General features: G+C 40.1%; 1 protein-coding gene across 1 annotated transcript in view; it reads left to right on the top strand.

The window, feature by feature from the left end:
* Positions 1–1,156: 1,156 nt before the first annotated feature.
* The window catches only part of PLPPR1 (phospholipid phosphatase related 1), a 43,306-nt gene continuing 28,135 nt past the window's right edge, over positions 1,157–16,327 (top strand). Inside the window, exons 1-2 of the mRNA XM_010587795.2 lie at positions 1,157–1,373; positions 15,821–15,953. Coding sequence (XP_010586097.2) covers positions 1,194–1,373; positions 15,821–15,953 — 313 coding nt within the window. The 5' untranslated portion in view covers positions 1,157–1,193. The remainder of the gene's footprint in view (positions 1,374–15,820; positions 15,954–16,327) is intronic.

The following is a 16,327-nucleotide window of genomic DNA, read 5'->3' as shown; positions in this document are numbered from 1 at the left end:
AAAATTGGCTCAGGTACTGTTCAAGATATGGCTGAGCAGCCTGTTTCAATTACTTTTGATGCCTTTAAACAAATCATTTAAAAATACGTTTGTTCCACTGAGTTTCCCTGCCATGTGGATGCTCAGTCTAAGCACATGTTCTGTTTGCTTGTTGGATAATCCAGCAGTGGTCAGTTCCCCTGCCTGGGCCTCAGTTTTCTTATCTTATGAAATAAAAGTATTAGACTAGAAGATCTCTAAGATCTCTCCCAGCTTACATTTCTGTTATTTTATAACCTCAAAGATCTGTTTTCTATCTACCTTTGTTCTCATCTTATCTTGGCATTTTGGTGTTTTCCAAATATGAATAAGAAAAATTAACGTTGGCATTTCTATGTCCCCAACCCCACATACCTATTAAAGGCTATATCTAAACCTCAGTGAGTATATAGGATACTTCTGAGTCAAATTAAAGCATAACTGTGTCCCTTCTATGTCTCAGCCCTACAAAGAATATTTGTCTACAATAAAATATGATCATCAGCAAAAAATCCTTGATTTACTGGTGAAAGTATTTTGAAATGAAAGTAAAACCATTTTGGAAAGGGATAAAATTTATGACTGCTATAAAATACATATATTGTTTCCATCCCTATTAAGTAATTTAGGGTGTGGTCCTGGAAATTTCCCTAAAGTCCTATATGCTTTAGCTTTCCCGTTCTTTCATTCATTCAATCAGTCTCTCATTCATTCACTCACTCATTTGTGATTCAGCCTACCTCTAATACTTTCTAATAAGGTAAGTCTACCTCTGATAGTTACGAAATTTCTTGTGAACCGATCTCACATCTCCATCTTGCCAACTTTGATGCCACTGCCCTTTGACTTGATACCCTCTGTCCTGGTTCCCACTCATCCTCTGAGAGGGAAACAGCAGAAGCTGGGTCTCTGTCCAGCCTTGCTGTGGTTTTCCTTTTCGATGGGAGCTGCTCTTTATTTGCTAGAAGGTTTACATAACAGATGTTACAAGGCAGACAAGTAAGCACACACTCCCAGAGCCCAAAGCACATGAGCCAGGCACACACATACTCACCAATACCAATCCCAGGAGGGAGAGCTGCTGGGGTGATGGAGGGAGTGTGCTCTGGGGGCGAGCACTGCTCTGAAGCCCTGCTAATGTCTGTGTGGCCGTGCTGTATTTTCAGCTTGTCATCATGGCTGGGACAGTACTGCTTGCCTACTACTTCGAATGCACCGACACTTTTCAGGTGCATATCCAAGGATTCTTCTGTCAAGATGGAGACTTAATGAAGCCTTACCCGGGGACCGAGGAAGAAAGCTTCATCACCCCTCTGGTGCTCTATTGTGTGCTGGCTGCCACCCCAACTGCTATTGTAAGTACGGAACTCTACCTCCTTCTTTACTGTCAGACACCGAAGAGCATTTCCTGTCTGCCTTGTCTCCTCTTTCCTCTCTTCTTGGGCATTAATAGCAGTTTTATCAGCAGTGTCCTGTTTCAGCCAAAAGAAAAGGAAGGGAGCTCTGCATAAAAGCTCATTAAAATACGTCTTGTCTTTTATAGGTGGCTTTGCTTTTTGGTATCTGAACAAAAAAATATTTTTTAAAAAAGCATGTGTGAATGTCATACATCAACAGGCGTGATTAGCTAGAATGTTAAGGACACCAACTGTGGCCCTTGAAAAAAGTAAGCTGTGGGATGTGTATATTCACAAGAGGTTCTGAATGTAAATACTGACATTGATAGAAACACTCAGGTCAGAGTGAAATAGAGTCCACCAGCCCTGCATCTCCTGCTGTTCTGATTGAACTTCCAGAGAGGCCAGAGATGAGAGAAATCACTTGTCCCCAAGTTTGCTGTGACTCATTCCTGATGCCTCTGGCTCTCTTAACTTTACGTTACACTCAATTAAGTTGCAACTTTGCCTTCATTTATTTCATTTTCTCTCTCATGAGGCAAAAAATCAGCCAGCTAATGCTCTAGGGGGAATGCTTCAAGAGCCTGCAGATTGTGTCATCTGGTAAAGTGATTTAACGCTTAGACATCTTAATTTTTATTTAAGAAATGATCTTTTGTGGGGGATGTAAAGTGAACTTTTCTGTGTCTAAACATAGTACAAGGTCAGATTAGTTGGACTGTGATCTCAGCTCTCACTCTCCCTTTCTCTTCTAATAACCATCTTCCCCAACTCTCTCTCCTCTCCTGCCTGCCCTCTACCCCCCTTGTTTTGGGGGCAGTGATAGCAATACTGATGGATATGCTGAGGAATATACTGATTACTCAGGTTTCAGGCAAAGTGTTGTTTTCTACGCAAATGTTTTGCTTGTTTTAAGATGAAAAAGGAGCCCTGGTGGAGAAGTGGTTAAGAGCTCAGGCTGCTAATCAAAAGGTCGGCAGTTGGAATCCACCAGCCACTCCTTGGGAGCCCTATGGGGCAGCTCTACTCTGTCCTATAGGGTCGCTGAGTCCAAATCGACTCGATGGCACATAACTACAACATCAGCAACAGGATGAAAAATGGAATTGAATTATGAGGAGAAATAATATGGAGAGAGCAGCCTGTGTTCATTTTGATCATGGATTTCCAGGCTCAACAAAGCTCCCCCTTAAATGACAAAATTATGCTGTAAGGATTAAGGTTACTGTTGACAAACTGTAACATGGTATAGCAGAGTGGTTAAAAACATAAGCTTTGCAGCCTGACATACCTGGGCTCAAGTCCTGGCAGTGTGGTTACTCTTTCTTCCCAGGTAAAATAGGGATAATGTGACTGCCAATTTCATCATAGATATAAAATAAGTCATATAAACAACTCAGCACGGCACCCAGCATGTATTAAGTAGTCAGGAGTAACAACATGGAGAATAAGAAAAGTGAACATCTTAACTGGTAGCTAACCTTTGCTCTCTTCAGGGTCACAGGCCAACTTCCTCATTTTGAAGAGAATTAGATCACACTGAGAACACTGAGCTCTAGAGCGATAAGAGGTGTGTCCTCCCCGGAGGAAGGTTAGCTTCTGCATTGGTCTTACTCGAATTTCTCAACAGCCTGGGAAATAAGAGAGCGCATAAAAGGCACCCTTCGTCCTTCACAAAGCTACACGCTCACTCTACAGAGAAAATCAGGAGGCTAAATTGGGTTCTATCTGGAATGGTTTACTGGTAGCTCTGGTTAGAGGCAAAGAGCTTAGTCTGGAATCAGATCCTGATTTCTTCCTGTCTCATAAAAAAATAGACATGCCATTTTCCTGTGTATCTAAACATGGAAGGAAACATCATTGCCTAGCTTCTCCTATAGTTACTTCTTGTAATTATAGAGATTTTTTTTTCATTAAAAAATTAAGGGAAGCAAGGGGAAAATGATTTCAAAAATTATGAGCAAAATATAGTGAATCAAAAAACAGTAGAATTGATAAATAAAATCAGCAGGTAATTCTTTGAGAAGTAAAATGGATAACCCACTGGCTAGTTTAACATAAGAAAACAATATAAACCCATTGCCATCGAGTTGATTTTTAACTCATAGCCACTCTATAGGACAGAGTAGAACTGCCCCATAGGGTTTCCAAGGAGCAACTGGTGGCTTTGAACTGGTGACCTTTCGGTTAGCAGGTGAGCTCTTAACCACTGCACCATCAGGGCTCCTAAGAAAACAATATAAGTAAAGAAAATTAAGAAGAAATAAGAATATATAAGCAAATATACATAAACCTTTAAAAGTCTACACCCTATTTTTATTTAAATGATAGGTACAATTCTGTGCCAATAAATGCTTAAATCTCAATAATATTGACAATATTCTATGAAAAGATAATCTATCAACAATGCCTTAAGAAGATGTAGAAAACATGAATATATGAATAACCACAGAATGTGATTTTAAATGAATCTAAACTTTATCTCACAAAATAGTACTGGGTGTACATAACTATAGAATAAGTTCCTTCAAACTTTCAATTATGAAAAATAAGACCACTAATGCTGATAGGCCTCTAAAATATGTGTTGAGGAATCTTCCATAAATGATAATCATAAGAATAAAAAATAAGAATGATAAGAATAGCGTCTCTTAATTTACTGATATTCTACAGTCCTTGCCAATTTATCTTCACAATGGCTCAGTAAAATGGAAGAAGGACCATCCCAGAAAACCTAGGGGAAGTGTTTAGTCTAATTCCTTTATTTCTGAGTTGAGAACATTGAAACTCAGAGAGGTTAAATGATTGCCAGTAGCCCCAGCTACTTCCATGTATGACTGGACAGATGGCCACCCATTTGGTTCCACTTTTGTTTTCCTCCCAAGTGAGGGCCATTGCTAGGAACCTGGGCTGATTACAGCTGACAGGTTAATGGCAAAGACTTGGTGTGGCCTTGGAACCCTGCTGATGCTGTTTGATCTTCTTCCAAGACATAAAAATAAGTAAGCAGCAGCAGGACAGAAAGGAGAAACTTCCTGATGCTCAGGGAGATTTCCTGGGAGCAGGAAGCTGCATTCATTTCTTCTGTCCAATCTGAGCGAGGTATGGCGTAAGAGCTGCCTTTGTTTGGCCACCTTCTGAGAGATCTCAATCCCCTAACTCAGCACACCCACTGCTTCTGAGTATTCATTCTTCATTCTCTTCACACTACAGTCATCCTTTCTCAGGTTTGATCTGTCAAGAGAGGCAGGGTATCCCAGTCACAGCTCTGCCCATGATAATTGTATGGCTTCTGGTAAATCATGTTCCTCTAAAGACTTCCTCATCTTCAAACAAAAGGAGGATTTGGGCTGAATTATCTCCAAGATCCCTTCCTGTTCTCAGATTCCACAACCCAAAAAAAAAAAAAAAAATTCAGGTTGGAAAGTTCTATATGTCAAATTCCCAACCCCCAAGTCTCTATTTTCTCTGTCAAGTTCAGTTTTGCACCTCTGTACCTGGTCAAGTGTTTCACAGAACTCCAGTTTCTTTATTTCTCCTCAACACTGTTTCCTATTCTCCCTGAAGTAGAAAGAAGACAGGACTCCTTTTGGGTGACTAACTGAGGGCAACTTTCGAAAAGTAGCTCAGTCCTCAGTGTTCTGGGATCCTTGAACCCATTAACCATGGAAAAAACCTAGCATCCTGCAATGGTGTGGGTCTCTGTGGATGGGCGTTAACACAACCTTTAACAACTGCAGGAACTTACAAGAAAGGCGTTAGAGAAAAGACTCTGCCCAGGGTTTGATCTGTCATTTCCTATTTCTCCTTTTGTGCTTTGCTGTCAGAAAAGATCAACCTCATGTTGAGGCGAGGCCACACGGGATGAACTGCACCAGGCCAAGGCCACTGCTACCCGTGGTCTTTAAGAAAGGCGGGCACATGGGGAATTTATTGTCTCCAGAACTGTTTATCCAAAAGTGTAGCCAAAAATGCTTCAAAATATCTGCAGGGTATGTTTTGACCAACCTGGAAACCTCAGCTAACTACTGCCTGGGGCCTCCTGAATAGACTCAGATACTCAGAGTCAAAGGCTGAGAGAGCCCGTATGATAAGAGGATTTACACAGCAGAGAATCTGATTTACCCTTATTTTATCTCAGCTCCAGTACCACAAGGCATGAGAAAATGGCTATTAAGCCTTTTCCTTGGCCTCGCAACAAAGTGACAGGGGAGTATTTAGTTTAGTGTGGAAGCAGCAGTACATTTGACTCCCAGCCTGGGAGTACGGAAACAACTCGTAGTTTGCCTGCAGGTGTGCATGTGTACATCTACACGGCTCATCCCGAGTTTCCTAGGAAAGGAAGAGACAAACGCGGTGTGACAAAAAAGCACAATTTGGAGGAAATTCTGACTCTTTACTAAGGGGCTTCTGGACTTTGAGCTCTTACAGTGACTGTAAAAGCCGAATGCATTGTGCAGATCACAGAGTGGACTCTCTGATTAAACCCAATTGTGTTGGCTTTTTGAGGAGGGACGCCTCAGTTGAAGCAAAGAAGACATTGCAGGACATCGCACTCCCTTATAATCTGCCTCTCCCAGGCTCTGAACAACCTCATATACTAAAATTATTTCTTATAGTGCATATCTTTTTCTTTTTTTATATTTTCACAAGATTTCCTTTCTTTTTTAAAATAAATTTCACCATGACCACATTTTCTGCTTTGCTAATGTACTCTATCCTTATAATTTGTATTTTTTTCTGGGAAAGATTTATAGATATCCCCATTAATTGTTGTGGATTGAAAAAAAAAAGTTTTCTCCTTTTCTGCCCACACAGCCAGTGAAATTTTCTCTAGAGATTACTTTTCCCCTAATGCCACCACATAGATGTGCTTATGTCATTCAAGATGTCCCTTCTAATGACTGGTGATGATAATAATGCTAAGGAGCTCGATTGTCTATTTTCTGAAAAGACTATTGTTTGCCTAAAAGTGTGTGATGTCAGTTTCCTTGGGGGTCACCAGGGATTCACTACTTTTTATTGAGAATAGTATTTTAGTTAATCCATTTTAAGTTGCCTTTTCTCTTGTACCCGTTACTTAGAAGAAGAAAAAAGATGTAAGAGAGTACTATGCTTCGAAGATGCAGGGGATCAACTTGGTGTTACATTTTATGTTAAGTGTCAACAAAAGACCACCCTCTGGATGGATAGATATGGCCTCTAGAGTAAGACTCTGGGAAGGCTTCAGTCTACAAAATTCTTATTACCCCAGTTACTGAAAGGTTATCAAAATGCCATCATCCAAATAGCCTCGATTCCATTTAAGCCTTGATCCTTGGGAAGGCACAGGAAGTAAGTGTCTAGAACTTAATTTAGTCATTTCCACCAAGGTATGATAAAGCAGAAGTGAGGAGAGCCCCTCTGCAGATGTGGGTTTATCAACCCTATCCATTAGGAGGGATTAAAGCAAAGCACTAAGACTTTGGCAGTCAGGGCCAGCAGCATAGTCTGTATGTTTAAAATCTCCTGGGTCACTTCTAAATAAAACCTGCAATGAGAACCATGTCTGCCTTTCTTGGAAACGCTCGTGATTATTAAAGCCATCCAGGGAAAATATTGGAATCATCAAAAAAAATCCCTGGGACTGAGAACTCTGAAACTTTTTTCTAGTTACCATAGTGTTGGCTCTAACTCATGGCAGCCTCATGAGTGTCAGAGTAGAACTGTGCTCCATAGGGTTCTCAATGGCTGAATTTTTGAAAGTAGATTAACAGAAAGCCGAGGCACCCCTGGGTTGACTCAAACTTCCAATCCTTCAGTTAGCAGCTGAACACATTAACCATTTACATCACCCAGGGACTCCACTCTTAAGCTACTTAGATGTTAATATTGGGGAGTATATAAAGAATCTTCTCCTCTTCCTCAATGTCAGACACAAAAACCCCAGAGAGAGGGCAAGATTCGATGGGTAGCCTCTGCTGCCCTTTAAGAACCTAAGCAACGAGCTATCAGGAGATGTGATGACACTGAGATAGACTGTGTCTACTTAATTTTTAGCGAAGATTACTTGGCGAGGACAAAGTCCCATGGGATTTTAAAGTGAATGATGGCTGACAGAAGAGACATTGCAGGAAATCAGGCAGGGCCTGGAAAACTTAACCAACTGAACTGAGATTGAAGTCTGGTTATAAGTGCTTCAGAGTTTTACTCAAAGAGACCTCTCTTGTCAGCTCCTATCATAAAGCTAAAAAGATGGAACTGAAAAGTGCCTCAAAAGTCTTCTAATACAACTCTTTCATTTAACAGATGAGAAACGTAGGCCCACAGAAATCCAGCGACTAGTCCAAGATCAAACACCTGGATGAAGGCAGAGCGAGCTAAAATCATGCCATGTTCCATTATGCTAGGACTTGGTACAGTGATTTTCTTTTTTTTTCTAACACATACTCTTGCCTGGATAGAATAGGCAGCTTAGGTAATAAACATTCCCTGTACATCTGTAGATTTTTTATATACACCTTTTTTAATCCTTTCAATACTTATCAGATATAGACATAAACCTCACTTTAAAATCATGAAAAAAATAAAACAACAGTCAAGGCTCAAACAGGTTCAATTACTTACCCAAAGTCACACATCAAGAAATGAAAGAGCTGGGATTTCAACTCCAAAGCAACAGTTTTATGATTACCAAGGACCAAAAAACTACAACTAGCATATGTGTGAACACAAACTGTGTATTCCACAAACTCCAGATAACTTTTTAATGGCAACCACATATAATATGCAGAGAAACCCCCTTACAGTACGTAATTAAAGTACATATTCCAGGACTGTTTTTTCCACAGACTGTTTATATTTTGAAATCTAAAAGCTGTCCCCTAATTTGAAAACGGATAGTGGTGGTGGTTGCACACCACAGTGAACGTAATTAATGTCACTGGATTATACATGTAAAAATGGTTGAAATGGCAACTGTTTTATATGTTTTACCATAATAAAAAAATTATACTCTAAATTTTTTGCATTTGTTCATCACTTACCAGATCTCCTGTAAACATTTGTGAAGAAATATAATCCAAAAGATATCATATTGATGCACTGGATTTCTGGGTTATTTGTTCATTTATTTCTCTGTCACCCAATTTCCATGTTTGAAAGATAACTTTATCAAAATAGAACCATTATCCTTGTTTCTTAAAGTATATTTACTGTTATCAAAAGGTCAGTCATCACTTGGGATAGGAGCAGGTGTATCTGGGGGATGAGAAACGTGCCAGTGGAATTCATTTGCAGTTCATTTATTGCCAGATATGACATTTGGCCTTGAGCGTTTCTCAGCGGAGCATACTCTCATTTGCCAGGAGTGATATCATATCTGTTAGCCAACAATCAGAAAAGCCATGATAGGCAGGGCAGCCGGGGCTGAACACATGGAAAGTCGCACATGCCCCAGCCACTCTCTGAGCAGAGTGGAAGATGGAGACAGAGCGTGTGGCAAAGATACAGATGGAGAAACATGGCCATTGCCAAAACCAGAGTCACGAGTCTGCCATGATGCGCAAAACAGCATTCAGTGTGGGCTGGAAGTCTGGCAGAAACAAGAGAGACTCCTTCTCTTCCCAGACTCCCTCTCTCCAAGCATGATCAGGCCCTAAAGGAGATGAGGGGACCCAGCAGGTAGACAACTAGCACCCTATGGCTGGCTAGTAAGTACAGGAAAAGGAACATCCTTTAGCCTACTGGGATGCAAGAGCTAGACTGTTTATCAGCCCGTCACAGTCTTAACTAAAAATCAGGACTGTCTCACTTCATTTTAATTAATAAATGACCTCCGTCCTCCCTCTCTTTTTTCCTTTCTTCCTTATGCAAACATTCATTATTCTTTAATATATCTCAGCCATTACATAAGTAACTAGCTATTTAGATTGGTACATATTCCTGTGCTTTTTTTCGTTTGTTTTTTTATGCTGCATACCTCATTTTGTGATTTGAACATCGTTGGTTTGCTGTAACAATCTTTGTACCACTTATCATTTTTGACGTGAGGGTCTTAGGACATTTTTCTTGTGGATGTATTTGAAGTCCATGCCGTTTTCCATGACAGGTATTGTTTGGTCTGTGTCATAGATTGAATTATGTCCCTTCAAAAATGTGTGTATCAACTTGGTTAGGCCATGATTCCCAGTATTGCGTGGTTGTCCTCCATTTTCTGATTGTAATTTTATGTCGAGAGGATTAGGGTGGGATTGTAACACCACCCTTACTCAGGTTACCTCCCTGATCCAAGGTAAAGGAAGTTTCCCTGGGATGTGGCCTGCACCAACTTTTATCTCTCAAGATATAAAAGGAAAGGAAAGCAAGCAGAGAGTTGGGGACCTCGTACCGCCAAGAAAACAGCACCGGGAGCAGAGCGTGTCCTTTGGACCCGGGGTGCCTGCGCCTGAGAAGCCCCTCGACCAGGGTAAGATTGAGGACAAGGACCTTCCTCCAGAGCCCATAGAGAGAGAAAGCCTTTCCCTGGAACCAACACCTTGAATTTGGACTTTTAGCCTACTTTACTGCGAGAAAATAAATTTCTCTTTGTTAAAGCCATCCGTTTGTGGTATTTCTGTTATAGCAGCACTAGATGACTAAGATAGTCTGTTATGCCTGGGAGTGATTTTGTTTATGGGCGTGTGTATGTGTGTTTGTTTTTGGTGAGGATGGGTTGAGTGCAGATTTTCCTGCCTCTTGTTTGCCCTCCTCTTGTGTGAGTAATGGAAAGCCTTCCTGAACTTCTGCAGTTTGCTCATCTCCTTTCCTATACTGTAAGAATGTTTTGGGTGTCTGAAGTGTCTGAAGCAAACAATGTTATTTCTTTTCATATTATTGAGTGTCATGTGTTTGTCACTCTCCATCCTAAATCCCTGCTTCATTTTTTAAGTGTGTATCATTTTATGTGTGTTTATATTTCCCTCACTATGTCTTTGTTCACTGCTGCATCTGCAGTGTTAGAACAGTGCCAAGCACAGAGTGGGTACCTCCCAAAAAACTGCTGAATGCTAAAGGATTTGTTCACTTCCAACTCATGAAACCCCATGTGTGCAGAGTAGAACTGCTCCATAGGGTTTTCAAGGCTGTGACCTTTCAAAATACATTGCCAGGTCTGTCTTCCGAGGCTCCTCTGAATGGGTTCAAAATTCCAGCCTTTCAGCTAGAAGTTGAGTACTTAACCATTTGCACCACCCAGGGACCCCACTAAATGAGTAAATGAGGGAATTTCATTTAAAAGAAATTGCTTGCTTTGTATCATTTACTTGCTAGTTTTCATGTATTCTTAAGCAACACACTAATTATTTCATGCTTTCTGGTTCATATTGAAAATATCCAAAAGTATTCATCTCCAGAGAAATTAAGCTTAGAAGGTTTTGCCCATAAATAGGTCCTTTAAATGTTTAATCTTTCATTTATTCAATAAATAACTGATTCAGCCTACTATATACTAGGTCCTGTCTTAAGCACTATAAAAGGAAGGACAAATATACTAACCTCGAGGGCATCACACTTGAATGGAAAAGAACATACAAACAGTAATTGCAGTTAATTGAGAAGATAGATACCTGTATAATGGGCTGAAAGAGTAACAAAAAACAGGGTCTCCCTTTTCCTCAGGGACCTGGCAAGGCTTCACCAAGCACAGGGACGTTTTCACTGCATCTGAAAGATGAATACTAGAAATAATTTGTCCTTCTTTATAGTCTGCCTCCGCAGACCAAAAGAACTTTATTAATCTGATGTGCTTAATTCATTCAGCATTGAGCAACTGCTATGTACCTTGCATGGGGATAAGCCCTGGGGATAAAATGGTGAATAAGACAAGCAGGATATCCCATAGACAAAGAAGCACCAAAAGTAATCATATGTAGTTAGTTGTGATAAGAGCTAGGAAGGAGAAACACAAGCTAATAGATTCAGGTACAACAAGAAAGACCAAACTAGTCTGTGGGTCCAGGAAAGCTCTCTCAAGGAAATACTATTTCACGTATTTGAACATGCATGAATTTGCCCCCATCTGTTCACACAGATAAAGAACAGAATGCAGTTCTGTCATGTACGTTAGGAGCAAACAAAGCCCCTGGCACCTTATTTTGGCAGAGGTAGGTTTTATGAGCAAAGAGGGACGGCTTACTTATGTAATCTATTCAGATATTATTAGATGACAGAGCAGCAATTCATTGTTAATTCCTAGGGATATTAGGCACTAAATATTTATAACTCTGAAAAACTGTATCTTGACAGCATCTGCCAGCATGATCCATGCTGGCCCAATTATTTGCCTATCTGACTCTGAATTCTGTCTCTTTCTGCCTTATTCCCACCCTGCTCTCACTTGATTGGCTCCTTCTGTGCCAGAACTGAGCCATTATCCCACCTACAACCTACCTGTGCCTGGCCTCTGTCTTGGCCCTCACTGGTCCATCTGGTGGATTTCTCTCTGATTCAGACTTCATGGAACCATGATATTCTACACATCTGCCCCATCTCTGCTTGGGTGATGCTCAGCAGTGTCCTACAACCCCAAAGAAGCTGTCTTTACTTTTTTGAGTGTGACAGAGCTGTAAGGCAGGGGCTTCAAAATTGAAGGCTAAGGATAATTTTGTTAGTTTTCGACAATAAGCGAGAGGTCCAACTAATAAAGAAGGTATAGTCAACCAGTTTAGAGTAGGAGAAATATATCTCAAATAAACACATTCAATATATATTTATACTATCAATAATAGTAGTAGTAGCAAGTAATGAAGTAAGAATTTACTTCTGTTGGTATATTTAATGCCTTCTTGGGCACATGGACAGTGCCGTCTCATTCCTCATCACTACAACTCACAGGTTGAATTTGAAAAATCCAGTCCCAGCATGAACCTTATCATAATTTTATTGTTGTTGTTAGGTGCCATTGAGTCGGTTCCAACTCTTAGGGACCCTATGCACAATAGAACAAAACACTGCCCGGATCCTGCTCCATCCTCACAATTGTTACTTTCTTGAGCCCATTGTTGCAGCCACTGTGTCAGTCCATCTCGTTGAGGGTCTTCCTCTTTTTTGCTGACCCTGTACTTTACCAAGCATGATGTTCTTCTCCAGGGACTGATCCCTCTTGATAACATGTCCAAAGTATGTGAGACGATGTCTCGCCATCCTTGCTTCTAAGGAACATTCTGGTTGTACTTCTTCCAAGACAGACTTGTTCATTCTTTTGGCAGTCCATGGTATATTCAGTATTCTTTGCCAGCACCACAATTCAAAGGCATCAATTCTTCTTTGGTCTTCCTTATTCATTGTCCAGCCTCCACATGCATATGAGGCAATTGAAAACGCCATGACTTGAGTCAGGCACACCTTAGTCCTCAAGGTGACATCTTTGCTTTTCAATACTTTTAAGAGGTCTTTTGCAGCAGATTTGCCCAATGCAACGCGTCTTTTGATTTCTTAACTGCTGCTTCCGTGGGTGTTGATTGTGGATTCAAATAAAATGAGATCCATGACAACCTCAATCTTTTCTCCGTTTATCATGATGTTGCTTAGTTGTCTAGCAGTAAGGATTATTGTTTTCTTTATGTTAAGTTGTAATCCATATTGAAGGCTGTGGTCTTTGATCTTCATCAGTGAGTGCTTCAAGTCCTCTTCACTTTCAGCAAGCAAGGTTGTGTCATCTGCATAATGCAGGTTGTTTATGAGTCTTCCTCCAATCTTGATGCCCCATTCTTCTTCATAGAGTTTCCATTCTTCGCAATGTTATCCATAATTTATTATGATCTACATGGTAGAATGACTTTGCATAGTCAATAAAACACAGGTAAACTTCTTTCTGATATTCTCTGCTTTCATCCAGGATCCATCTGACATCAGCAATGATATTCCTGGTTCCACTTCCTCTTCTAAATCTAGCCTGAATTTCTGGCAGTTCCCCGTTGATATACTGTTACAGCGCTTTTGAATGATCTTCAGCAAAATTTTGCTTGCATGTGATGTTAATGATATTGTTTGATAATTTCCACATTCAGTTGGCTCACCTTTCTTGGGCGATAGTCATAAATTTGTATCTCTTCTAGTTAGTTGGCCAGGTAGCTGTCTTCCAGATTTCTTGGCATAAGCAAGTGAGCCCTTCCAGCACTGCATCCATTTGTTGAAACATCTCATTTGGTATTCTGTCAATTCCTGGAGACTTGTTTTTCACCAGTGCCTTTAGTGTACCTTGGAATTCTTCAGTACCATTGGTTCCTGATAATATGCTACTTCCTGGAATTGTTGAATGTCGACCAATTGTTTTCAGTATAGTGACCCTGTGCATTCCTTCCATCTTCTTTTGATGCTTCCTGTGTCGTTTAATATTTTCCCCGTAGAATCTTTCACTCTTGCAACTCAAGGCTTGAATTTTTTCTTCAGTTTTTCAGTTTGAGAAATGCTGAGGGTGCTCTTTGCTTTTGGTTTTCTTTCTCTAGGTCTTTTCACATGTCATCATAATACTTTGTCTTCTCAGGCCATCTTTGAAATCTTCTGTTCAGCTCTTTTACTTCATCATTTTGTTCTTTTTGCTTTATCTACTCTACATTCAAGAGCAAGTTTCAGAGTCTCTTCTGACATCCATTTAGGTCTTTTCTTTCTCTCCTGTCTTTTTAATGACCTCTTGCTTTTTTCATGTATGATGTCCTTGATGTCATTCCACAACTCATCTGGTCTTTGGCCATTAGTGTTCAACACGTCAAATCTATTCTTGAGATGGTCTTTAAATTCAGGTGGGTTATACTCAGGGTCATAAGTTGGCTCTCATCGACTTGTTCTAATTTTCTTCTGTTTCAACTTAAACTTGCTAATGAGTAATTGATGATCTGACCCCTGGCCTTTTTCTTACTGATGATACTGAGCTTTCCCATTGTCTGTTTCCACAGATCTAGTCCATTTGATTCCTGTGTATTCCATCTGATGGGGTCCACATGTATAGTCACTGTTTATGTTGGTGGAAAAAGGTATTTCAATGAAGAAGTCATTGGTCTTGCAAAATTCTATCATGCAATCTCTGGCACCATTTTTATCACCAAGGCCATATTTTCCTACTACCAATCCTTCTTCTTTGTTTCCAACATTTGCATTCCAATAACGAGTAATTACCAAATGCATCTTGATTGCATGTTTGATCAATTTCAGACTGCAAAAGTTGGTAAAAATGTTCAATTTCTTCATCTTTGGCATTAGTGGTTGGTGCTTAAATTTGAATAATAGTGGTATTAACTGGTCTTCCTAGTAGGCATGTGACTATTATCACTGAAAGCATTGTACTTTAGGATAGATCTTAAAATGTTCTTTTTGACAATGAATGCAATGCCATTCCTCTTCAAGTTGTCATTCCCAGCCTAGTAGACCGTATGATTGTCCAATTCAAAATGTCCAATACCAGTCCATTTCAGCTCACTAATGCCTAGGATATCGATGTTTATGCATTCCATTTCACTTTTGATGACTTCCAATTTTCCTAGTTTCATACTTTATACATTCCAGCTTCTGATTATTAATGGATGTTTGCACTCATTTCGTCTCATTTTCAGTCATGCCACATTGGCAAATGAAGGTCCCGAAAGCTTGACTCCATCCACATCATTAAAGTTGACTCTACTTTGAGGAGACAGCTCTTCCCCAGCCATCTTTTGACTGCCTTCTGACCTGGGGGGCTCATCTTCCGGCACTGTATCAGACAGTGTTCCGCAACTATTCATAAGGTTTTCACTGACTAATTCTCAGAAGTAGGGCACCAGATCCTTCTTCCTAGTCTGTTTTAGTCTAGAAGCTCAGCTGAGACCTCTCCGCCACAGATGACCCTGCTGGTATTTGAATACCGGTGGCATACCTTCCAGCATCACAGCAACACACAAGTCCCCACAGTACAATAAACTGGCAGATGCTTGGAGGGTAGAAGGAGTACCACATCACTAACCACAAACTCTTCCCCCCACCCAAAAAAGAAATTAATAAAATCTCCATTGGACAACTCTTCTCTCCTTCTTTCTCTGGTCTCTCTCTTCCTCTGCTAACATTGGCCTATCCTTACCTCTCCTATCTGTATTTTAAAAGTATTCTCCTTCTTCTGGGTGTTGGGAACCTGTGAACCACAGTACGACAAACTGACAGACATGTGAAGAATAATTCTAATTATTTTAATGTCATGTTATTTGACCTTAGAATCTAATATTACAGCCTGATATCTATATGAAATGATCAATTGTTGCTTTCTCTCATTCTTTTAAAGAGTTAAATGTAAACTACTATCTAACCCTCCATCTTTTAAAAGGATTGTAGATCCTCAAAAATTATTAAAGAGGGGGGAAGGAAGTGGTCTCTTTCATCAAACAGTTCTCCACCTTGACATTTCTTAAACGTTCTTTTCCCAGATTTTCATTGGTGAGATATCCATGTATTTCATAAAGTCAACCAGAGAATCCCTGATTGCCCAGGAGAAAACGATTTTGACCGGAGAATGCTGTTACCTGAACCCCTTACTCCGAAGGATCATAAGGTTTATAGGTGAGTAGAAGAACATGATGAACTGATCCTTTGCTTATAGGTAAAGTTTACTAATGGTGAACATGCTTGATAAAATCAGCTAAGCTACAGAAGCATCAACTTAAAAAATCCTGGCCACTTCGGGAACTTCTCAGCAAGTGCAGAAATTGAGCCTAATCCTATCATTTGGTGTCCAGTCAAATTTTTGAAGTGTAACAGTACTTATTATTTTATGAATGATTTCAACTTTCATTTTTTTCCCTATACAACATTTATCTGACAATCTCTCTGGGCTTATCTTTTAGTATTGACTGGGTATTGCCATATACTCTTAGCTAAGTCACATGAAGAGGGGGGCAATGGAGAACACCAATAAAATGAATTTAGAAATAATC

This window comes from Loxodonta africana, chromosome 9 (genome assembly GCF_030014295.1).
Source record: "Loxodonta africana isolate mLoxAfr1 chromosome 9, mLoxAfr1.hap2, whole genome shotgun sequence".
Lineage (NCBI taxonomy): Eukaryota > Metazoa > Chordata > Mammalia > Proboscidea > Elephantidae > Loxodonta > Loxodonta africana.
Note: the sequence above shows the minus strand (reverse complement) of the source record. Positions and strands in the feature narration are given on the sequence as shown.